This window comes from Mercenaria mercenaria, chromosome 3 (genome assembly GCF_021730395.1).
Source record: "Mercenaria mercenaria strain notata chromosome 3, MADL_Memer_1, whole genome shotgun sequence".
Classification (NCBI taxonomy): domain Eukaryota; kingdom Metazoa; phylum Mollusca; class Bivalvia; order Venerida; family Veneridae; genus Mercenaria; species Mercenaria mercenaria.
In genome coordinates this window covers 6,092,346-6,118,588 of record NC_069363.1, presented here as the reverse complement: position 1 = coordinate 6,118,588, position 26,243 = coordinate 6,092,346, and the positions used below count along the sequence as shown (strand labels likewise).

Below are 26,243 nucleotides of genomic sequence, written 5' to 3'. Positions count from 1 at the left end.
ACTTGTTACATGGGAACCTTAAATGAATAGATATTTCATTGTGACAAAATAAATGATTAATTAAAATTGTTCAAATATAAATTAGATAAAACACAGTTAAGATCTGGTTCCATGGTTATAAAAGTGAGTATGAAGTCCAGTCTCAAAATGCAGCCCTGTCATTGGTCAGTTTTAAGGGCCATGATGGTCCTAGACTGCTCACCCAGGTTCCACAGTTCAAACAGGTATCATGGCTACCATGTTTTCAACAAATCAACATGGCATAAACAATTTTGGTAGAGGGTCACCAAGGCAAAGACAGTGCAAATATTTTAAAAATTTATAGCCATTTAGGGAGAACCAGCCCTTAGTGGCAATGTTTTTTTCACAAAGGAAGATTGATTAATAAACTGAATAGGGGGTTAATAGGGGGTTAATCAAGAAACATTCTTAGAAATTATTTTGAAATTAAACATGATTTTTAAACTTTCCGCTAAATCCCTATAGGGAAAAGTGACCATGCCCTCTGGTGGCCACGTTTCCTTACAAGTCAAAACAATTTGTTTGTGACCATTCAAACTAGTAGCCATGGTGTTTTACAAACTTGAACAAGAAATTATCATTAAAACCGATGGATGCTTCCTAAAATATGATTATTGCATATTAAAAGCATAAAAGCAGAATTTATCGACTGGGCACATACCTCGTCTTAGTGGTGAAGATTACAAAGAAGTTTAGAACTCCGAACAAGCAGTTGTTGAGAAAAAGTATGCACAAGATATGAGAATCTCTGCTTGGAAATTAAGTTTTCTATGAAGTTTCCCTGAATATCAGCCAGGGGTTGCTGAGGAATACTATAGACAAGGTATAGTTTAGTACTGATAAATAATAAAATCGGGCCAGCAGTTTCATTCAAGATCTATATACATTAGGGACAAGTGTCCATGCCCTCTGGCAGCCATGTTTTTCAACAGATCTGAATATTTGAATAATCTTTGTAGGGGGTCACACAAGTACTATTTGTGTGAAATTAATTCAAAATCAGGCCAGCAGTTTCATACAAGTAGATTATCAAAGTTTCCACTATATAGATATAGGTAAAAGTGACCATGCCCTCTTGCCGCCATTTTTTGTTGTTGACAAATCGGAATAATCTGAACGATCTTGGTAGAATGTCATACAATGACTATTTGTGCGAAATTATTTTAAAATTAGGTCAGCAGTTTGATATTTGAACTCAATTTCAGACCCTGACCTTTGGGAGCACTAACACTTTAGTGGTCCCTATAACAATAGTTGTTTTAAAATTAAAAGTTAAAAGGCGTAACTTTAGTTTTAGATGAATATGTTTGGTGGCTGCTGGTCCCACTTTGCCCCACACCCCTAACTTGCTGCGCATGCGCATTGTAAATTTCCGGGGACCGCTTAAGTGCATCCTGCCCGACCTCTGACTCAATGAAAAAATTCATGCACTCAGCACATGTCTTATTGCCACCTACCTATATGCCAAGTCTTAAGCCAGTATCTTGAATAGTTACACTCCCAACAGGAAATATCAAAGACAAATTTGACCTTTGAGCTTTATAAATGAATTTGACCTTTGACTTATTGACCTTATTCATGTGCTCTGCACATGATGTCATCACCATCTTCCTTTGTGCCAAATTTAAATTCAATACCTTGAATGGTTACTGAGTTATGTTCCAGACATTAAATGAGATGGACAGATAGAAGGCCAGATGGACATGTCATCACATAATATGTTTTTCAAAATGGGCATATAAAAATGGCACTATCATTTTTATTGCTATGGTTACACAATCGATGTTAAAGAAACACAGAGCAGATAGAAAATAAAGACAAATATAAACTTTGATACTGGTTTAACAAGAAAAAATTATTCAGCAACAGTTGTAGTTATTTTCAACATTATCCTAAAGATAACAATAAGCAAACACTAAAATCAAGTTACCTATTGTCAGTCCACAGTAAACCCCATAACTCTCTGTGCATACCCTCTGGCCTTTTAAATGTCACATCTGATTTTCTTGCCGGCTTTTTCTGTAACGAAAAAAAGACACAAAATATGAAAAGAATAAAAAAGAATGATACTGTCTGCCATCTGAACATGTACAAAGAGAGAAAGAGAGAGATCCAAATAAAGCTAACCCACTCCTACTTCATCCTTTGGTCTCATTAGTCAAGGAACCTCTGAAAATGATGTAAGTAAGTAAGTAAGTAAGTAACGACTTTATTTAAAGTGGATAACATATACGGCATTGGATACATTTTTCAAAACCGATTAACAATATGGTCCACTGTATACAATGTATAACTATGTACAGAACATCAAACATACATGTAATAAACTATATACAGATATAACAAACCTGAAAGGAGAACATTATAATATGGAAAGAAGTAAAAGGCAATGACAATGAATCAATTTTATGTAAAAATGTACAACCTAAACATATAAAATATACCAAATCAAGAAAAACTTAAAATATGACAATATGTGACTATTAATATTGTTTTGTATTCTAATTATATATAACAGAGAAGTGCCACTGAAGATATGATCTTTTGAATTTTTCTAACGTATCTAAGGAGCGTATATGTATAGGAATGTTGTTCCAAATTACAGCTCCAGAGTACTGTAATGATTTACGAAAGAATTCAATTCTTGGCTTTGGTACTTTAATTTCATTGTTTTCATTTGATCTAAGTTGGCGATCACCTGTTTGTTTTTCAATAAATTTTGAACCAAGGTGTTCAGTAGAGTGATCTTTAATGGATTTATAAACAAGGATTGCCTTTTTATACTTTATTCTTTCAGAAAAAGTCATCCATTTTAATTCTTTAAACAATTCAGCTGATGGAGCATTATATTCTTTGTCAAGTATGATTCTTGCGGCACGTTTTTGAAATTTTAAGACAGATTCTAGAAGCTCATCAGTACAGTTCCCCCATATAGTACAACAATAATCAAGGTGCGGTAAAATGTAAGAATTGAAAAATAGTTTTCTTGAATGTAGGTTCAGGTAAGATTTTATTCGTAAAAGAAGATATAAATTGGAATTGCATTTTTTCATAGTTTGTTCAACTTGGATCTTCCAGTTCAGATGTTCATCAACATGTACTCCTAACAGCTTTTCATGTGATGAATATGATAGGGGCTGACCCTGCATTTGTATGCTATTAGAACTGATGTGATTTTTAATTTTATTGTTGTTATAAGAGGCTGTGATATACATAGTTTTAGTTTTAGATATGTTTGGAAGCATTGAGTTTTCTTTGCACCATTCATCTACTTTGTTAATGTCAGATTGCAGGGTGTTGTGTACTTCAGTCACAGTTTTACCAAATGCAGACATTGTTGCATCATCAGCAAACATGTCAATGGATGAATTATGTGTGTGTAAAGGAAGGTCATTTATATATAGTATAAAAAGTATAGGTCCAAGAACAGAGCCTTGTGGAACTCCCGCAGAAATTTCTTTGGGAGAAGAAAGCTGTCCAGATACACATACTTGTTGAGAGCGGTTCTCTAAATACGATGATAACCATTTAACAGAGGTTTCACTGAACTTATACAGGTATAATTTTTCTATTAACAAGGAGTGGTTTACAAGGTCAAACGCTTTTGTTAGATCTAGAAATATAGTGCCAACAAAAGAGTTTTTATTAATGGCATTAATCCAGTCATCAATTATATTTGTAAGTGCAGTCTCACAGGAGTGATTTGCTCGAAAGCCTGACTGTTTGGAATGCAGAAGATGATAAGTTTCCAAGAAATCCTTTATTTGATTTGAAACATGCCTTTCAATAAGCTTAGATAATATTGGAAGTATTGATATTGGTCTATAGTTAGATTTGTCAGATTTTGAATGCTTTTTATAAATTGGTGTTATTTTGGCTGTTTTAAACTTTCCTGGAAATTTGCATTGTGTTAAACTTAGGTTAATTATCTTTGTGAGAGGCTGAGCTATTATTTGATGACTTATCTTTAATATTCTGGAGCCTATGTCATCTAACCCAGTTGCCTTCGATTCATCTAGTGATTTTAATTCCTTTAGTATGAATTCTTCAGTAATGGGTTGTATTTGAAATGAGTTATTTTCAACTTTACTTTCAACAAATTCTTTAATGATTTTTTCACTTTCAGGTGTAAGATGTTCTGGTGGATTTGGTACTGTTTTAAAAACATTTGCAAAAAAAGTGTTAAATACTTCAGCAGTTGCCTTTGGATCTATTATTGGGTTTCCATTATCGTCATTAATGTAATTGGTTTGATAATTTTTACTTTTACCAGATAAGTCTTGGAGATGTTTCCATAACTTCTTAGTGTCTTTCTTACTGTTGTTGATATTTTGTGAGTAAAATGACTTTTTTGCCTCTTTGGTAAGAGATTTTACTTTTTTTCTCCAGAACTTGAATTCATCTTGGTTTTTTTATCTCTTAGCTTGAGTTTTTGAGTTTATTGCATTCTTGATTTCTGGGCTAAACCAGTCCGGATGTTGTTTATACTTAACCCGACGCTCTTTCTTGGGCAGATGCTGATTCATAACTTCAAGAAAGATTTTAAGAAATGTGTCTAGGGCATCATCTGCGTCATCATAAATGTCTATCACGGACCATGGTTGCCTTTCTAGGTCATGTAAAAATTCTTGTTCTTTGAAGTTTTTATAAGACCTGTATTTAATTGTTGAATGTAATGGGCCATTTCTTGATTTGTTTGAAAGCTTGCGAGTAAAACAGACAGGAAAGTGGTCGCTAAATGCAAGTGATGGTATTTGTATGTTTGATGGGTAATTTGTATAAAGATGGTCAATAATTGTTGAAGATGCATTTGTGACTCTTGTTGGTTTATCTACTAGTTGAGTGAGATTGTGTGCATTTACTATGTTGTTCCATTCACTATTTATTGTTCTGTTTTCAAAACAGTTATAGTTAAAATCTCCAAGAAGAATTGTTTCTTTATTTTCTGAATATACTATCTCTAAGGATTTTTCAAATTCTTTATTCCATGACTGGTTTGAGGAAGGTGGTCTATATACGTAGCAGAAAAGAAGAGATTTTTGGTTAGTAGTTGGCTTGATTTCTAACCATAATGTTTCTAAATTTTCATTTTCAAGATCTTTTCTTTGCCAACATGGGTAGTTTGATTTTACATATGTAATAATTCCACCACCATGCGTGTGTCTGTCTTTTCTAAACATCTGATAATTTTTTAAAATTAATTCGTTGTCAGAAAAATGATCATTCAAAAATGTTTCACACAAGCAAAGTACATCTAATTCAATATTTTCATCCAGAAAGTATTTCAGCTCATTCAGTTTGGGATACAGATAGTGGATATTCAGATGCATAAAGTTAAGACCTTTCCTTGTAAATAAAGAATTACTAATATTGTTTGGAACAGAAACATTTGAATTTGACAAATTATCACTGTGAGAGTTCAATTTCATTTTGTCTTTGTTATTTTGGTCTGAAATGCAAGTTACCACATCGGAAATCTCTGATATCTTTGCCACTGTCGTGGATTTGGATGTCTCTGCCATTGGGCATATGGATAGTTCTGATTCCGTCGGTGCTTGGCCCTCTGAAAATTTACAGATAGATTTGTGGTATTTTGCAGACCTAGTATGTCACGAATGGCTGCATTCAGGTGTTTTCCAAGGATAGCTGATCCTTGAAAGTTTAAATGGACTTCATCATAGTAAAGTTCTTCATCAACTTTGTTTTTGTGCATCATTACTTTGTTGTTGTCTATAAACCTAAATCCTTTGGCCTCACACATGCTTTTCAGAAGATCATTTGTTTCAGTAATGTTTTTAGATGAAAGGCGATCCTTTCTTTTCAGCAGTATGGATGAGATCATGACCTTTACTTTTGGGTTGATTCTTGTTAGTGTTTCAGTAAGATGCTGAAAATGCTTGCAGATGTCCTCAGGTCTGTCTGCATTTGATATGTTGTTGATGCCAGCATGAATAATGATGACATCGGCTTCTGTTGTAGTTTTTGGTTGTGTCCTTTGATCTATAATTTTGTCATGTATGTGTTGGACAGTTGCACCACGATGAGTTTTAATTGTTACTGTTGTCTGTTGTGTATTCATTTTATCTCTGATTAGTCCTTGAGTTACAGAGTCTCCCAGAATAAGTACCTGATTTTTCTTTGGTTCTGTGCTTGTGTTTGCTGTAGACTTTTTGCCTTCTGATACTGATCCTTGCTGCCCATCATTTTGTGTAGATCCCTCAGCTGGAATCACAATGACTGATGTGGAATTATTGTCTTCTGTTGCTGATTGTTGTTGGTCAGTTTGTTTTGACACACAAACTGGTGTAAATTGTTTCTTGACATGATTTTGTTGACATTGGGCACTTTTTTGGTTAATTCCATCTAACATCTCTTTTTTAGCATTTCGTACCTCATGTTGTAGAAGAAAGAAGTCTGTGTTGGAGGGCAGGTTCTCTGTTCTCTTCTGTATTAGCTGAAGCGTCTCCGCAAACACTGACATCTGTTGTTTGATATCAAAGACTTCAGTCTGTAGCTCATCATGACATTCCTTGTCTGCCTGTTTTGCTGACAGCCTTTCTTTTAAGCTTTTATTTTCCTGTTTTAATGATTGGTTAGTTTGTTTGACTTTTTTCATTTCCTCTTCAAGAATAAGTATCTGCCCAGTTAACTCACTGTTGGCTATCCTATTTTTCTCTTGGAGTTGTTTACTTAAGTCTGTATTTAATTTTCTAAGTTTTTCATTTTCTGATGTGTAAGCACTATTCAGTTCGAGGCATTTTGTACACTTTTGTGTCATATTTTCACTGATTCTACATTGTGTAATTGCATCATGTGTATCAAAAGGTGCTGTTCCAGTTGTTTGTGTTGCAATTTCTTTTCTTTCAATTTGATGATGCTCTGAGGCATCATAGGAAGAAACATCACCTGATATAGAGACATTACTTTTCTCTGACCTGTCAGTTATCGATAGTGTGTCATCGGATGAAGCAGAATCTACTGGTACTCTATGATGCTTCTGGTTGTACTTTGTATTCACTGGATTTGAGGGCCTTGATGACTTTTTACCCCAAAGTGAGCTGAACAAACCCCTTGATTTTTTTATTTTAGGCTTTGGTGAAAAGTAAAACCCTCTCTTTATTGCAGTCTGGCTGTTATTATCACTTGGTATAGGGGATGGCTGATTATTACTGGATGCTGCTGGAATATCTGTATCTTTCAAATAATTCAGAACAATGTTTTGGTTTTCTTTTTCACAATTTTCAACAAGAATAGGTTTCGGCGTTGATGTGTAGTGGGTTGGCTGTTGTTTTTGTTCATTTTCTGCAGGATTTGATTTTGAGGTGCATGTAAGGTCTGCAACAAGGCGTCGAAAAATTGTATGCATCCATGCCCTACAGCCTGGCCCTTGAATTAATAGTGTCCTAGTGTGATACATTGTAATCACAACCTTTCTGGAGGTTATCTCTGTTGTTGCAATTAAGCCTGTTTGATCCTTGTTTGGCACAAAAGAGTACATTTCCTGTAGCATTTCAAGCATATTTGCACATGTTTCATTGTTTAGAAACTTGATGGATATGTTGTCACTAGCATCACTGACATAAATGTGGTATTGATTACTTTGATTAAGGTCCATACAGTCCATTGATACTTCATCATAAGAAAATCCCTCAAAGTCTGTCATATCACAGGAATTTTTAGCAGCTATTGTTTGATCCATTATCACTTTAAAGGTTTTTTCCCTTACTCCAAAAGAAAGCAGTTGTCAAAACATAGGTGTTTATTTAACTGATGGCTCTGGTATGCTAGATGTAATAGGTGTGGACTTGAATGCTTGAAAATTTCCAATATTTAACAATTTGTTGAATAGTTTTCACTTTTTAATCTAAATACTAATTTATAAATCACTAAAATATATCCATAGTTAGATGAAGAATATTCCAAAGAACACAGCGATGTAAAAATATCCAGTATAATCTTAGTAAATCCAATATAAATTCCACTATTTTAAGAGCAGAAAAAAACATGTCCTTCCAGTTTGGTGGTCAGTGTATGTAAGTCGATGAATAAGCTTAAAGTCATAATGTTGAACATACATTCATTTTTTGTTATCTTGTTTATTGTTTTGAGCAGGGGTGTATTTATACATATTGTAACCCCTCTCACTCGAACATCGATGGCTCAAGCACTCGGGCTATCTTGAACAATTCATGTTGTACCTTTTAATAGCCTGCTAAATTTCTAAAATGGACTGATCCATCATTCAATTTGGGCAGTACCATTTATTACTCGAAGGGGTGTTCACTAAATCACTAAAAATTTACTGACTCAATAGCAAACTGTGCAGACCATGATCAGCCTGCACGTCGCCAAGGCAGAATCACTTGCTAAGTTAAATCGCTCGAAGGCCAGGATAATTCCAGCATTCTGTTCATCCCTTTGCAACATTGGGAGATCAATGTTTAACTGTTCTACAATTTCACTTAATATCACTGGTATGAACTTCTGTGGTTTCAGAAAAACAGTATTTACCTTTTTATCACTGTTCATAAGAGCACCTTTAGTAATAAATTCCTTCTCAGGACCTCTGTCCAACTCCAAGATGTCTTTAACATCTACACCACTCATGTTTGCTCCTAAAATATAACATTACTAATAAGTGAAAACTGATGCATACTTGTATAACGATTTTATATTTAATACTGTATTACATCTTCAGAGTCAAACCTGGCGTGATGTAAAACCTTTAAGGGTTATGCCTACAGATTTCTGATATATTTTTGAATTCTAAAATTAGGAGTTTGCTTTGATTTGTTACTACTGGACTTGTGAAAATGATCAGTATCCTTTTACAAAAAATTAAGCACTTCGGAGAAGCCTGCTAAAGTTATTGATATTCTAAAAGTATCAGATTCCTTGAAAATGCATTACCTTGGAGACAATTACACAGAACTTTAGAATTTTACCACATAAAACTGGAGTCAGACAAATCTACGGTGCTTTAAGCCTTAAGGATATAGAGAATAGCCAACAAATTTTTCCTGCATTCCAATTCAAAGAAATAAATCTTTATTTTTTACTGTATACCAGAAGGAAAATGACTATTCTTTTCAAAACATTCAGCTTTTAACAAAAATTCAAGTGCTTTTTCACTATCTGCCATTGTTTACATACACAGAGATTTTGTCAGCACAGGGTAGCATTGGTCGTTTTTCAATTATCAGGGGGAAAAAAACAGGAGCTGTCACAGGAGACAGTGCGCTCAGCTATTTCGATGTTGGATAGTGAAACTGGGCACATCCACCTGTCATTGGAGTGTTTAATGGCTCCAGTGTGGATGAAGATATTGAACAGTAGCTGAAGTCTCCATCAAATATTTATTTATTGATAACAGAATTAGAGTTAAAGTGAATCAAAACATTAAAGGGACATAATTTATAAAAAAAATAATTCTGAAAGACTAAAGCATCATGTGTCATATCATGTGGATAATTTGGAACAACTTTTTTAGAACTGAATCAAATCTATTAAGTATTATCTGAGAAAGAGCAAAAGTGCATCAAAATCTGAACATGATTTCTAAGCATGTTGGTGGAAGAGTTATGGATCTTGTGTAATATGATGCGGGCGATGACGTGGAAGAAAGTTTTAAGCTTGAATTAAATCCATATGGTATTATAAACAACAGAGATGGTGAAAAAGCATCAAGATAAAACTGAAATTCTAAGTAAAAAGAGGACAAAATTTATGAAATATCTGAACAAGAGTTATGGACCTTGTGTCATTAATGCAGACGATTATGTGGAAAAACTATTTTAAGTTTGAATCAAATTATTAGTAATATTAAACAAAGATATAGCATCAAAACTTACCTGAAATTTTAAGTAAAAAGGGGGGGGGATAAGATATTGGTGCTAGTTAAGGCCCAGATCTTTAACACTTATTTCTTAATACACACCAATTTTTCACTGAAAGTATTTTTGAAATTTGATTTTCATATCCTGGTTACCCAACCAAGAGAGCATTATTTTAGAATAAGTATAAATTAAATAAACATATTTTGCCACAGGAATAATATGTATATAACCACTGTTGTATTAAAGTTGTCAAAGATTTGCATTGACAAACACATATTTTGCGAATACTAGTTAGAAAAGTAAGTTTATAAATTTATTACCTCCCTTTGTCTGTCTCAGTTGGGCAACCAAAATAGATTGAAAATAGATGAATTCTGAAGCTACACACTATTTTAAAACTTGTCTTTTGTTTCAGGAAGTTGAAATATCCAAATGTTTATCAAATGAAAATGTATAGCTTGAAATTATTTTGAAATCAAAAGAAATTTTAAATTTATTTCAAAGGGAGTTAATTACAAAATTTCATAAAAAGTAATAAACATTTCCAATAGGGATCTCACCCTATGTAATCAGTCTTTTTGTCAAATCTCTAACAGAATATATGAAATGTGAAAAATGTCATAAAATGTTGCTCAAATGTGACTGATCAGCTTTAAACTTTCATGATTTTTACTTTAATTGCATTACAGATTTTGTTCAGATTAATACCTCCGTTGCATATCTTCATCCCTCAACCAAGATACACACAATGTAGTGTTGTAAATTTAGCAGTCTTATTAAAGCTGATTTATTAATTGATTCTACTGATGTGAAACTTTTGCCTCTGCTACTTGAGATGTCATTCACCAGTTACCCTCATAAATTGCTTGGGACTGGAGTGTGTTTCATTTTGTATCATTTTATCTGGGTATGTTGTCATCATGTACCATCGTAAACATGTCTGGTTTGTTAGAGTTAGAGGTGGTTCCATATTTGGGATGGTACCATCAGTCAACGGTTATCCTCATAAATATTAGGGGTAATCTTTGTCTTTCATCACTATGATACACTCCAAATATGGGAGGGTACCTGCTTTTGTATATAAACCTAGGTCAGAACTAGGGAGGAATTCTTTACTTTTGGCTCGGACTTTGAAAATGACAGATCATAGAAACAAGAAATGAAATACTTTACAGTTATAATTATAAGTGACTTTAGACCAGAGGAATGAGAGAAATTATAATTTTGATGACTTATTTCCATCACTAGACAAAATCTCATAATAAACTAACATTGAAAATTGGAATTAAAGTGTATTTTATCAATGGAGTATAAACCCCCACACCCGAACTTACGTTTTTCAACAGTAGATTGGAAATAAATGAATTCCAAAACAGATGATTTAAAACTATTCTTTTAAAACACTTTTATATTAGGTAGAAAACTATAAAATTCTCTAATGAAAGAAAAGTGAAAAATGCCATAAAATGTTGCTCAAATTTGATCTACCTGACTTTTAAAATGTATGTTAGTCTACCATCCAGTAAATGAATGAGATATATAAATACAATAACTGAAAAAATAATCTTAATGCAAAAAGTATGTAGTGTTTGTAGGGTCATTTTTCAGGCTGTAATTTAGCCAGATTCCCCTTTCCAAAAAGTCCCCCCCCCCCCCCCCCCCCCCCCCCCACCCACTCCACCATTTTTGGACAGGGTTTTTTCTTTTAATTTTCAAATCAAAACTCTTAGTATGTATTTAAACCATGTCATTTGAGTTTTTAAGTAATTTGCTTTGAAAGTACAACAAACTTGTAACAAATTTGTAACAAAAACTGTTTTCCCTGACTTTAGTCACTATGATACAATTTCCCCTGGTACTGAAAAAAAGACACTGCTATCCTCCATACATTAAAATCAACAATACAGAAAAGTCCCTATAAACAGCTATAAAACCAGTAACAGTTGTTCAATATATGTCAATATCAAATAATTATTAAACAGTTACTATCCCATTAAAATGGTTTATGAGACAAAAGACAATCACACAGAACTGAAACCTATGCAGTTTCAGTTTAAGTACATGTTGTGAATTTCAGCGGTAAGTCATTACAAAGTTTGCCTTATGCAACAATGATTCTCACAGGCGACCCATTCTTCAATGATTTATTGCAAAATATTACTGCATATATTGAAAATGTGAAAAGATCTTGGTTTTCTGTTATTGTTATTCATCTTATAAACCATTGGGTCGTGATTATGACCATTTTGCATTTGATTTTGACATATTTTGCATTATTGTAATGTTATTGGTTTTATAGCTAATTCTAGCTATATATAGGTAGATTTTGCTATATAGCTACTTTGTGACTTTTCTGGGACCTGTTGATGCAGTCTATGTCTATGTTTTACTGTTTAGCAATCGTTAAAGATTATGACTAGCAGGCGTGTTGTCAGGGATAGCTGTTAAAAATAGTAATCAAAGGTCTGAAGGGCCTGAGAGTCGGCTAATGATTGATGTACTGGTAGTATAGTCTACCAGTTTCAGTTTGGTTTTAGTTTTTTTCCCCAACTGAACAGAGATTTTGTTACAATAGATGAAATGGACATTCAATTGATGCCTAGTAAAACTTTGATTGACATTATACAAGTATTTAAACCCAATATATTTCTCTAAAATTGAAGAGTGGTTCGCAAAAATAAAAATGTTGAAAGTACAAACTACAATTTGACAGGTGACACTAAGATACTGCCCATGACTATAAATATTTTTCCAGTAAACATTTGCCTCCGGCATTACCAAAACAGGCAATTATCGGCTGGTATATATTCGCACATGATAAAATTTGAATATGAAAATTTATATATTGAAATTTTATAGCGCGGATTGCCACATACAATTTGTAACGGATGGACGAAAGAACTGTTCAGATATTTTACAGATAAGGGGCCTGGCAATAACCGTGTCACACGCTAGGTATTGTTCAATCATATTATAAGGGATGTGAATTTAAAGTATACTTACTTTTGCATTTAAAGATACGTAAATGTTGCTGAGTGTCAATATATAGTGTCATGAATGTTTACACTGACAGGAAAATTGCGCATTCAAAACTAAGAGAAGTTACTCGGACTAGCTACCAATTTCGGAAAAGATAACCAATATTAATAAATTCAGTTCTTTTTTAGTTAAAACCATCATTTATTCTATTTCAGACCTGTTAACCCCTTCAAAACCATGTCAGTAGTCCCCAAGTCTATGTACTTTCAATTATCCGTTTTGATTCATGTAGACAGACAGGCCCAGACTGGGCTGAAAAAATGTTTGAGCCATTTTTACGTGGTCGGTAGCAGGGTGGGTTTGGGGAGGGGTGTTCCTTCCCGCTTTGAACTGCAGTCAGATTTTGAAATGGGCATTGTGGCAGGTGGTAAAAGGGCAAATGTATCAAACTGTAAAGTGGCAATATGGGGGGAGGGTGTGGGAGGATACAGGGGTGTAAAATTCCACTCGCCCGCTCGCATTGGCGAGTTAAAGTCTGAGTAGGACGAGTGGACCTCGCTGTATACTCGACCGATTGGGCGAGTGTTATTTTACGTCCTTACTTTACCAAAATTCAGAAATTACAACTCCAAAACGTCAACTTTGAGATGGTTTAGTCGCTACCTGGATTGACTGGAATTTACCCGCGAATCGTAAAGATATCAAAACGTCATGCCGGTAATTTTCCATTCCACAAACACGTGCGACCTATCGTATTTAATATCTAATTTTCATCGACACCGTACACAAAAACCGTGCGTAGTGCATTCATTTTTTTAACATTTTCGCTTCAAGTTTTCAACACCTCTTGAGAAATAATACTATTTGAATTCTATAATGATTTTAATAAGTTATGGACAGAAATGTAGACAAAATTCTATAAAAACGGCCGAATTTTCATATAATCATTTGTAAAAATTCAAACAGCGCGATCTTAGTTACTTATTTCTTTCTAAAAGTAAATAAATGATGAATACTCTGGGCATAAAATTCAGACTTTTGACCAGAAAGAACAAAAAAAAACAGAATAAAAAAATCTTATATAATGAAAAGCAGCAGCAATTACAATACAAGGAGTAAAACGATTTTTTGCAAACAGACTGCTGTTAGTGCGGCAGAATAGGTTACGTGACCGTAAATAGAAATGCGATTTTAAAATAAAGCAATGTGATGTCATTGCGGTTTTTAATAGGTTTTAAATGAATCTTTGTACATCAACCAACAATTTAAAAGTTTTTTTTTTGTCAAACAATAATGTAAGTTCTTGAGGGCAAATAGGTCACAGAGGTAGGATATCCACTGTAGTAACTATCGTTTGAGACATTTACCTTATATACGGGATATAGCACATTCGCTTTTGATAACAAATTAAAGAAGAAACTTTTATTGATTTCTATTTCTCAGCAATTTTAAGAACCGATGCGGTACGATCACACAGTGATGTGTCACGTGGCGCGAAAACATGACGTAATGCCATGACAACCTCAGGCAAAAATACCGCTTTGATCTCCACTTCAAGAATCCATGTCAAGATACTGACACACTTCTTTTAGCTCTTTGTAGGGGTGTAAATTGATCATGAAAACAAGGTCAATTACTTGGTTTATCAACTGAATAATTACCGATAATCTTTAACGTTTTTTTTTTCATCTCTTTCAACACAGGTGGAGGGACGATGATTGTTGTGTCCAAATTTTTTAGACACTTTTCAAAACAAATATTTTTCGGGAAATAATACTATTGTACATAATACTCCTTTCATAAAAGTGACAGTATTAAAAGTGTCAATTATTAGGGCAAGTGGCTGTTCACTAAGGGCGAGTAGATATTACTGGCTACTAGTCCTGCAGGGCGAGTGGTGTGAATTTTTTTTTTACACCCCTGAGGATACCCCCTCCTGCAATTAGGGTTTGGGGTATCACCACAAGGAAATTTTGAAAATGTAGACCCTTGATACAGCCTTTGGTGCGATTTCTAACTGAAAATTTTATGTTTCAATTTCTAAATATTACCTCTAGATTCTTTTTAGTATTACAATATTCAAAGTATGAATGACTGTCACTACGTATTTTTACTTTCAGGTCATGCCTCAGCACTAGAATATAAGTCTGATATTGATTCTATGTATGTATTACAAAAATAAATTCTAGAATCATTTCTGTTACAATAATATCTATCATGTCTGTTACTTTAATGTTTAAATTTCATAACACAGCTCGATATTTACCCAAAATATTATATCCGGATATGATTACACTTTCTTTTATACCGCCAAAATCTCCAGTTTCAACAATATGTTTTACAAATTGTGATGATATGAAGACAGTTTAGCAGCAATTGGCAGTATCTGACATTGAAGTTTACGGTGAAATTATTTAAATCATTTCATAAAAAAAATTGTTTCGTTTCGTCAAAGCACTCTAAAATAGACGATCTACTTTCGATTTCAAAAACTACAAGAAAATACAATTTAATGTTTCGCCGATTTGTTTATTTCTCGAAAAATAAGAAATAAAATCATTTTTAAAATCAGTAGTAATTAAACAAATCAGTAAGAGCTCTTTCTCGGGATAATTTATCCGCTTACTGACTGCAAAAATCAAGCCATGTGTCATCATGAAAAGCAGAATGGGTGACGGTTTCATTTTTTTGTGAACCTGAATCGTAAGCAAATTATCCAAACCAGTCAAAATTCCAGAAAGGTTACGATCTAGATTCTTTCTAGTATTACAATATCCGAAGTATGACTGTCACTTCATCTTTTTACTTTCAGATCATGCCTCAGGACTAGAATACCAGTCTGACATAGATTATATGTAGGTGTAATAAAAATAAATTCTAGAATCATTTCTGTTACAATAATATCTATCATGTATGTTACATGAATGTTAAAATTTCATAACACAGCTCGATATTTACCCAAAATATTATATCCGGATACGATTACACTTTTCTCCATTTTCAACAATATATTTTACAAATTGTGATGATACGAAGACATTTAGCAGCAATTGGCAGTATCTGACATTGAAGTTTACGGTTAAATTACCTCTTATTTAAATCTTTTCATAAAAAAGTTGTTTCATTTCGTGAAAGCAGCCAAACATAGACGATCTACTTTCGATTTCAAAAACTACAAGAAAATACAATTTATGTTTCGCCGATTTGTTTATTTCTCGAAAAATAAGAATTAAAATCATTTTTAATATCTGTAGTAACTAAACAAACCAGTAAGAGCTTCTTCTTCCGATAATTTATCCGTTTACTGACTGCAAAATTCATGTGTGTGTGTAGAAACCCACGCAAAGTTTATAGAAATTATTAGACATGCGTATTTGCATTATTTCTATACGTAATTTACGCTAATACGCATCTTATCTGGAGCCCTGTGGAACTATTTTTTGTCTTTCGCTGGATGTTACGCAAGCTTTGTAAGCCTGCGCAATTCATAAAATGCACATTTATGCTTAATGAGTTACATTCGAGTATTGCACAATTACAAGTCATAAATATGACAGATTACATCGTATATTGGTCATAGCAAAGGGAATTCACACAACTTAACTTCATTCATGCAGTGAACTGTTTGAAGTTTGAGAAATCTAATGGAACTACATCCCTTCACTGTGTTATTTGGTCAATTTAGACTTAGAGAATCGCTGGACAGCAAGGACTCGTCAAAACGATTTCATCGTTTAGCCGACTCAAAAACAGAAATTATGTGCATGACAAAGATAAAGTAAAAGAACTATTTTACAGGCCAGGTTAAAAGTAAAAGCAGGAAGTTGAATTAGAACTGATAGAAGGGTGGTATCTGCCCAGCAAATATTTCTGAGCTGGGACTAGCTTGCAAAGACAAAGGGAGACTGTTCCACAGACAAATACTTCTGGGAAAAAAGGAGTTTGCATGATAGTGTGTCTTTGAATACGGTATCAAATAGTTCAGGTTTCTAGTTCTTCTAAGGTGACTGTGGTCAACAAAAACAAGGTGTTGTTGGATCTTGTACAACATAGTAACTGCACTGATCTTACAGCGTTGTTTTAGGGTTTGCCAGTTTAGTTCATTTAATATTTTGGAAACACTACTGGTGTAACTGTAGTCATTATAAACATTATTATAAAACATATCTTGCTGCAGATCTTTGAACTTGCTCTATTTTGAGGGTTAGGGGAATAAGGCCACATTTAAAAAAGCCTTTGTTTGCTGTCTCCCGACCCTACTTTTTAAAGTTGGGTAGGTAGGCAGGCAATTTTTTTTTTTTGGTGGGGAGATTTTACTTTTACCATTAGATATATGATATTTCCAGAGCTCCAGATAAGCTGCGTATTTGCGTATTTACGCAATTAATATTGCAGAAAACCCAATTGAATGCATACAGTGTGCGTAATGAAACGCAAGTAAAATTCCTAATACCCAATTCATAAAAAATAGCTTGCGTATCGCATTTTCCTTATTACTAGAATGGGTACGAGACTTTAACGCTAGATTTGACGGACTGGTTATACGTTAACGCAGAACAGGTTGCAATTTATCGGAAAAATCACAGGACCATTCAGTCGACTGATCGGTGTTATTTGGATACTTTGTAAACAATTTTACGCCGATAAAATGTAAAAAAGTTGAAGAATAAACATTGTTGCAGCACAAACTAATTAGTGGGATATTTTGCTGTTCAACAATGACAGTTATCTGTTTGTGACGATGTAGTGTCACCAATACTGGATGATATCTTTTGGGAGAATGCACATTGTGGTGACCACATCGTTCGGGATATTGTGGATGAACTGATATCTGACTTCATTAAAAGTGAAAAAGAAAACAACAGTATGGAACATTCATTACAATTTTAAATACATTTTTGTATTAAACATTGAAGAGCGCCATTAAAGTACTTCTAAGCTACTTAGTCAATCCTGTTCAAAGATATATACCATGTATACTGTAAGCAAAAAATATTCAATTGTTAGTGCGAGATTGGTAAAATACCCAACTGGTTTTAGCAAATACCCAATTACTTCTGAAAAGGCTGGGTAATGATATTATTTTTACCAAATTCAAATTTCGAATACCCAATTCAGACAAAAAGTGATGGGTAAATACCCATTTGCACCAAAAGCTTATCTGGAGCTCTGTATTTCTTCTGTAAAAATAAGACAAACTGTATATATGTTGTACAAAAGGATAAAATTAAATAATACAATTTAAACGTTTCTACTTATAAATATAATTTTGCTTACTTGAAATATATGCGGCACTTGTCATATCGCAACTTAAAAAAAAATTGACCAGCATTATCCAATAAAAACTTTTGGGGCGCAGCATTTTAAGTGGGTAGGTAGGGAGACAGCAAACAAACAATATCTTTAATTTTGGCCTTAGGTATTTTTGCCATGGATGCCGTATGGTGAAACAGTACTCTATTTGGGGTCTAACATAAGTTTTATATGCAACCACTTTGACTCTTTTATTTGGGGTTTTGACATTTCATTTGAGGAATCTTTGGGAATTTTTTGCTTTGGATGTTATGTTGTTGATATGATCGGTCCATGATAGGTCTTTGCTGATGGTTATACACCTAGATATTTGGCAGAATCAGCCGATTTTAACCCGATGTCATGCAACTTATAAGGGAAGACTACAGGGTTTCTTTTGCAACTGATTCTTAGGACTTCGCACTTGTCTGGATTGAATTCCATGGACCAATCAAGACTCCCAGGTTTCGAGGCTTAAAAGGTCTTCCTGTAGAGCTTGGGCACCACTGTTGGATTTGACCGTAACATAGACTATCGTATCATCTGCGAACAGCCTCACTTTGCCCTTAACACTTTCAGGCAGAACATTTATGTAGGAAAGGAAAAGGCAAGGGCCGACCACCGAGCCTTGAGGGACACCAGAGAGGACTGGGAGATTGTCTGAATTGTGACCTTAGACGACAACCTGCTGGGTGCGACCCTGAAGGAAGGACTTGACCCAAAAAAGTGACCCATGGGTGGACACCTTATCTTTGTAACTTATGGACTAGTTTGTGATGATCTACCTCCCCAGCGGGCACACGACGTCATTTCAACGTTGAAATATGGTTGAAATATGGTCAGGTCATAAAACAACGTTGATCCAACGTTGATTCAACGTCGGACTCTCAACGAAGAGATGCTGTCGAAAATCAACGTTGTTTCAACGTTGAAATAAGGTTGATCTTTCAACGTTGAAATAATGGTCGAAATTACGACGTTGTTTCAACGTTGAAAAATCGTTGATATCTGCATGACCAGTGTCAGAGATATAAACTATATATATATATGCATTGTCTTGCCGATTCTTTTAGTTGAAACAAAACAATTCAAATAGCATCTACAAATAACTATGTAGTATAAGAAATCTACCTTAATTTTCCGCGAAAAAATGAACATGTATCTAAACTGTTGGGGAAATATGATATTAGATAGATATGCTGGTTCAAAAGTTTGATAATTTCCTTAATTCATTATAGAACTGACAGGTAAATTTTTTTATTGTATTTTCAAAATACAATGTATTTATTAGCGTTCCAAAATTCATGAAAATGGACTAAAAACTTGTAGATGATATTTTTGCACTTCCCGAAAAATGTTCCTCATTGTGTAATTTGTGTGTTGTCTAGCTCTTTTCGAAATGGTTTAATTACTTTTAATAATAATATTCATACATTTTAAAATATTCGGGATGATTATACTGGGATTTGTTGGGAAAATTTATAACACGTTTGTAACCATGGTAACCAAAGGTCCATCTCTCTCTACACATGTTATCTATTAGTCACGCCTGTATCCTGGTATTAGTTTACACATTAATTCAGTTAGTCTGATAGAGGTTTAAGCTAGCTGTTTATACATCATGTATAAAAGAATGGTGCAGAGGAAGTGAGTACAATACTTTAAACATTATTATAACTTAGTAATTATATTCATCAATAATATTATGTTTAAAAGACTGACGTGTATTTACTTTAATTTCATTAGTTTTTTTTAATCTGCATTTTCTTTAAAATCGACTCATACTTAAAAACTTGGAGGTGATATAGCTTAATCAGAAAATATTGATAATATTTTAAATGCATCCATTAATTGTTTTATCAGCACGTTATTTATCATCACTGTTTTTGCATTTTTATTTAATTTACATGAAAATTTTAAATGATAATTGTAAAACACTCAAATCCTTTTATACAAATTTTCAGGTGATACCAGGTCCAGTTGTTTTGCCGTGATGAAGATTTTGAGAACTAAGCTATTAATGGACTTACTATGTTATTTAGATAAAAGACGATAACAGATCTATGAAATAAAGATCAGAAAATATACATGCTGATTACAAGTGCTAAAAAAATTTAAAAAAAAACAATGCCTAAAATACCAGTTCTTTTATATTTGTTGGATTATGGTTGGAATTCAAATCTAAAACAGACATTAATGCCTTATTTTTTCTTGTCGTAAAGACATCATTATAATGCATCACAAAAATGTCTTTTAAGATACGTCATATTTCAAATTTGAAAAACCGTCGGGATTTCAACCATATTTCAACCACCGACCGTCAGGATTTCAACCATATTTCAACGTTGAAATTTGGTTGAAATCCTGACGTTGTTTCAACGTTGAAATTTCAACGTCATTTCACCTTTCAAATCCAACTATGTTTCAACGTTGAAGTCTGACGTTGTTTCAACGTTGTTGTGCCCGCTGGGTCTTCTTCTTCTTCCGTTGAACTCCAAACCTCAAGATGGGTATCTCGGTACTTGTACATAGAACACCTATATATAATCATATCCTGTACAGATACCAAATATCAAAAGATACATGACTGAGAGGGATATATATTTGCAACCATCAACATATTTTATTCAACACTGTTTAGTGTAAACAGTTAATTATCATCATTGTATCCGAATATTTATGCACCCGAAAAATGAAAACTTACACACAAAGAGAATATGAAGTTCCCTCCGATCAAAATGATAAATATCTAAAGCAATACAAGGATGTCTATCTTATGGTGTACTGGATACTATTCATGCAATCCGGCGGCTCTATAAACTTAGTGCTTTTTATCAATTTGCCACTGTAGGATTTTTATTCGAGTTGCTTCCCTTCGTGCCAATTAATTTGCAAGCGCCTGCGAACTATGAAGAAAGTTTAAGTTTAACGAGGGTTTTTGGACAATTTTAGTAATTTTCCGCATTATTTTATCAATTGTACATTGTTTTTCCTTTTATAAATATTTTTGCACGAAATGGAAACTGATTTTAGCTTTTATGGTAAGCAAATATTTCTCTAGAAGATACTCCATAAGTGTAGTATATATCGCTTCTTCCAAATTTCGGATAGTCTAAAATTTATAGCTCTGACCTATAATAAAAGTTCCACATACAAATTTCAGATTCTTACTTTTCTTTGCAGTATTTTGCCCGTCATTACAAATTGTCACATGATTGTCAATTTGACATCTATACTCTTGAAGGTTGTAAACAAATGGGCAGTGTAGCTGGACCAAAGAAGTATAAAATACACAGAATGGCAACTGGCTGTAATGAGATTTGCTCTATATGCCTTTCAAGTTGCCGATCTATTTATTTTTATAGCTCTTTGGATAGACTCACTAAGAATTAATACTTTTTGGGTTGGTTTTTTTGTGTGTGTGAATTAAACTTTCTTGGTATTGTTATATGAACTTTGTTGAAAGTGCTGATTTTAAATTATCACATTACATAATTACTAAAAATGTTTGTCTTGATATTTAAAATTCAAAATGTACTATATATACGTATATGAAGTTTGTGTTACTTCATCAGTTCTGTCATGAATGAGAGACACTATGGATGTTGCAGTTTGATGCTGGTTATAGGTATATAAATTTATGAGATAACTTCATAAAGTAAATAATATCAGTATTTCAAATTGTCACGAATATCAGGATTTAATAGGATCCCATGCAGTTAGGATTCCAGCTCATTATATTACTATTTTATCTTTCGTATCATACATTTGATAGACAAAATACCTCTAAACTGAAATTCAGTGAAAACCACCCCAAACTAAACTTGAATTCTGTCCGATGGCTGTACAGTTTAGAGCAGTGATTTTTGTGCCCCTCCATGAGTGGTGGGGGCGTATAGATTTGCTCTTGTCCGTCTGTCCTTCCGTCCTTCCGAAAATGTTTTGTCGCGCCTAGCTCCAAAAGTATTTGACATAGAGTCACAAAACTTTACAGGAATGTTGGTCAGCATGTGTAGTTGTGCACCTGGGGTTTCACGTCCAGATTCATTCAGTCTTGTAGGAGTTATGGCCCCTGACTTGTAAAAATTGGTCATTTTAATGTTGTGTCGCGCCTAGCTCCAAAAATATTTGACGTAGAGTCACAAATCTTTACAGGAATGTTGGTCAGCATGTGTAGTTGTGCACCTGGGGTTTCACGTCCGGATTCATTCAGTTGTGTAGGAGTTATGGCCCCTGACTTAGTAAAAAAATTTGTCATTTTAATGTTGTGTCGCGCCTAGCTCCAAAAGTATTTGACATAGAGTCACCAAAGTTTACAGGAATGTTGGTCAGCATGTGCAGTTGTGCACCTGGGGTTTCGCGTCCAGATTCATTCAGTCGTGTAGGAGTTATGGCCCCTGACTTATTTTGTTTTTTAAGTTTTTTCATTACACAAGACCAGACTTCTTGTCCCGACTTACTCAAAAAAAAAAGTTTGTGAAACATGACTGTATGTTAAAATGTACTTGACCTAGAATCATAAAACATTAGAGGATTGTTTTATAGCCTGTGAAGTGTTCTCTTTAGGATTTTACTCAGCTAGGCCAGAGTTATGGCTAACTAAGTGAAATATACACATAAGGTTCTTAAAAGTTTGTGTTGCAAACATCTTAAAAATTATTTAACCTGAGTCATAAAACCATGTTACAGTGGCAGGAGTGGGGGTACCTGTGTCCTATGGACACACATCTAGTTTTGCTATTTTTAGTTGAATATAGGCTGTTTCCCATAGCTAAAAGTATATACCGGTATAGCTATTTCCCCATAGAATTGTTATATTTTAATTCCTCTAATGAAGGTCATATTTTCCTCTTGGAATTCAAAGAAAATGTTACATAATATGATAGTAAATAATATTACTTAAGTCAGTGTTTAATTATTTTTCAACCACAATTACCCCCATGTTTCAAATGCACGACTGGCGCAGCTGTTATCAGCTGATTAATAAATCACTCAGTCTCTAACTGTGTAAACTTCTCATCAGGTGCCAAAGTTTGAAAGTGCGTTAGCCTCAGTTCTAGCCAATTGGTACTGCGCTTGTTACCATGAATTCTAATGTCTTAGATTTCAAATTTGGATTTCTGTAATATGGCATTTATAGTGCTATATTTTCCCCTACAGAAAGACACAGGTTTTAAAAATCCACAAAAAGTCACTGTAGAGGGGTTTTACGTTACAGTAAAACACCACTCGCTCGAGGTCGCAAGGGGATGAGCAAAATGCTCGAGTTATCCATGGTTTCGAGCGATCCAAACATTGACCAACATACGAAGAAAATTGAAGTTTGTTTTACAAATTGTCATCGAAACCATTTGCAGAGGAAACGGTGATGCGTAATAATAACACACTCGTGACATTTAAAAAAAAAAACTTAATAATATTACAAACGTTATTTATGATAGATCGTAAATGGCACAAGTGAAAAAAACAGCTAACACATTTTATATTTTTTATATTTTTTATTTGAAATATTGTTATCGAATTTGCAATTTTCTTCTCCAAATTAAGATCTCATAATTATCGTCTCAATTTTATGAAAAGGCTATCTTATTTCTTTTATTTGCATGCAAACAACTGTTGATTAAAATATTAAGATCTCATAATTATCTTCTCGATCCCGCAGAAAAAAGTAATAATTAATAACAATTTTGATCAATAAAATTTTTCTTCCACCTTTCATCAATAATTAATCTCATTATCAGATCAAATATACCGACAAACTAACATTTAAGATAGTCGGGGAATAGACCATGCACTTCTCACGGCGTGCGAAAATTTTAAATTAACCGAAACAATCTGACCGCCGAAGGTGTGAAACATTTTGACACCTCTGCTCGAGTTTGCCATAAGCAACAAAGTGTAAATTAATAGACAGGGACCAGGTGTCATGCTCGAGCGATCGAGTTATCGATGCTCGACCCAGCCATGGTAATTTCACATAGAAAATAGTAGGAAATCGGTTGGGACCACATGAATTGCTCGAGCGAGCCCGGGTGCTCGAGCCATCGATGCTCGAGCGAGGGGTGTTTCACTGTATATGAAAAGTTACTCAGTTTTCTCAACAGGCTACTATGATTTATATTTTAGAGAAGATAGTTGATGGCTGGGAAAGGACAGAAACAGAAAACTGTGTGCCTTACTATGTGAAGTAAGTTATCTGTGTTCCTAACTATGTCAAATACATTTATGTAAGTTAACTGCGACCCAAATTCAATGGATTACTTGTAAGTATGTCAAAAAGTAATTCAGACATGTTAAATTATAAAAGATTGTTCTGCAAGCTTGTTTCATCATGGAGGAAATGAATGGTTACAAATATGTTTGGAATGCATACTACATAAATATTTTGAATTGGTATACAATTGGCTAGAAATGTCATTATAAAATGTAGGCTATGGTACTGAGACTTGCTACTAGTGCTGTCATTTTTCAATTGCCACATTTGCATGTGAGGGAAAACCAACATTAGGTCGTGACTGCCAGCAAGGATCTAGATCAGTGCACATACTCACTGTACTGTTCGTTTATCCCTTCATCCATACTTGATACAAGTTAGACTTACTAATTTTTAAAAAAGACATACAGGATATTTGTTTATTAGCTTGACTATTCGAAGTATTCTACTCACCCTGGCATCGGTGTCGGTGTTACACCTTGCTTAAAGTTTTGCCTGCAAGGACATATGGCTATCATTTAAAGGCATATAGCTTTGAAACTTATTTTTTCTTTATCTACGTCAAAATCCTGGTTAAAGTTTTACATGCAAGTTACTATCTCTAAAACTAATGCAGATATTGAATTAAATTTCACAATACACATGATTGTGTCTTTGGGGATATGAAACTAGGAGATAGCATCAAGTCTCATAACTCTTGACATGAATTTTGGCCAAACTGTGGCCCCTTTTAACTTAAAACTTCTGGTTAAAGTTTCTCCAAAACTAATGCGGATACTGGACTGAAACTCTTAAGATATTTTTAAAATATTTAGGGTAATATTTTTGCTTCTGGGACACCAATTTGAATAGTCGAGCATTGGCTGTCTTACGGACAGCTCTGGTTTTAGTGTAAGATCAAAATACTTTTCACTGTGAGTTCACGATGCAGTATTTTCATGAGTAGCATAACCATGAGTAAAGGTATAAGATAAGGTGTTCACAAATGAAAGATAGTTAGATCTTAACATGTAAAAACAAACAGAATTTCTTTTTAACTTGACTTTTTGAATAAAAAGTAGAGCTATTGCACTTGCCCCGGCGTCCCCGTTGCCGTTGGTTAAAGTTTTGATAAAGTCAGATATCTCTGTTTACTGTTACTATCAAAGCTATTGACTTGAAACTTAAAATAGTTTTTTGCTATCAAAGTCTACACCAGGAGAAACAAGTCCCATAACTCTGATTTGAATTTTTACAGAGGTATTCCCCTTTTTAACTTAGAATTTTTGGTTAAAGTTTTCTATAAATTCAAATATTTCTGTTACTATCAAAGCTTTTGATTTGAAACTTAAAATACTTCTTTACTATCAAAATCTACACCAGGAGAAACAATCCCCATAACTCTGGTTTGAATTTTGACAGAGTTATGCCCCTTTTTAAATTAGAATTTTTTGGTTAAAGTTCTAATTCAGAGTCAAGCACTGAGAAAAGTCGAGTGTGCTGTCTTATGGACAGCCCCTGTTATTTCATATTTCAGCTTAATTTTACCCATTTTCACGGAAAATATATATTTCACTCTGATATTCCCAATAATTCATTGCAAAACATGTATTAAATTGAATTGTTCTATTGTCATTGTATTTCACTTTCAATTTTCAGTCATATCACAGAAAGTACATCATGGGATCACCCATACTGGTTGAAGATTCTAGAGGGACTGAGTAAGTTTATAGTTGAATGTAGTTCGTACTGGTTGAAGGTTCTGGAGGGACTTAGTAAGTTTATAGTTGGACGTAGTTCATACTGGTTGAAGATTCTAGAGGGACTGAGTAAGTTTTTAGTTGGACGTAGTTCATACTGGTTGAAGATTCTAGAGGGACTGAGTAAGTTTATAGTTGGACGTAGTTCATACTGGTTGAAGA

The 26,243-nt window shown here is 33.9% G+C and overlaps 2 protein-coding genes across 3 annotated transcripts in view; one reads left to right on the top strand and one right to left on the bottom strand.

The window, feature by feature from the left end:
- Positions 1-21,008, bottom strand: part of LOC123525528 (DNA methyltransferase 1-associated protein 1-like) — a 36,348-nt gene extending 15,340 nt beyond the window's left edge. The window contains exons 1-4 of one of the 2 annotated variants that reach the window (XM_045304637.2): positions 20,833-21,008; positions 8,533-8,636; positions 1,952-2,040; positions 3-17 (exon numbers count right to left, since the gene is read on the bottom strand). In XM_045304637.2, the coding sequence (XP_045160572.2) occupies positions 3-17; positions 1,952-2,040; positions 8,533-8,628 (200 nt within the window). In that variant the 5' untranslated portion in view covers positions 8,629-8,636; positions 20,833-21,008. The remainder of the gene's footprint in view (positions 1-2; positions 18-1,951; positions 2,041-8,532; positions 8,637-20,832) is intronic. The other variant, XM_045304638.2, reaches the window with a different exon arrangement.
- A 3-nt stretch (positions 21,009-21,011) lies between these two features.
- Positions 21,012-26,243, top strand: part of LOC123525527 (dystrophin-like) — a 55,796-nt gene continuing 50,564 nt past the window's right edge. Inside the window, exons 1-3 of the mRNA XM_053537799.1 lie at positions 21,012-21,169; positions 24,255-24,315; positions 25,981-26,042. Coding sequence (XP_053393774.1) covers positions 21,145-21,169; positions 24,255-24,315; positions 25,981-26,042 — 148 coding nt within the window. The 5' untranslated portion in view covers positions 21,012-21,144. The remainder of the gene's footprint in view (positions 21,170-24,254; positions 24,316-25,980; positions 26,043-26,243) is intronic.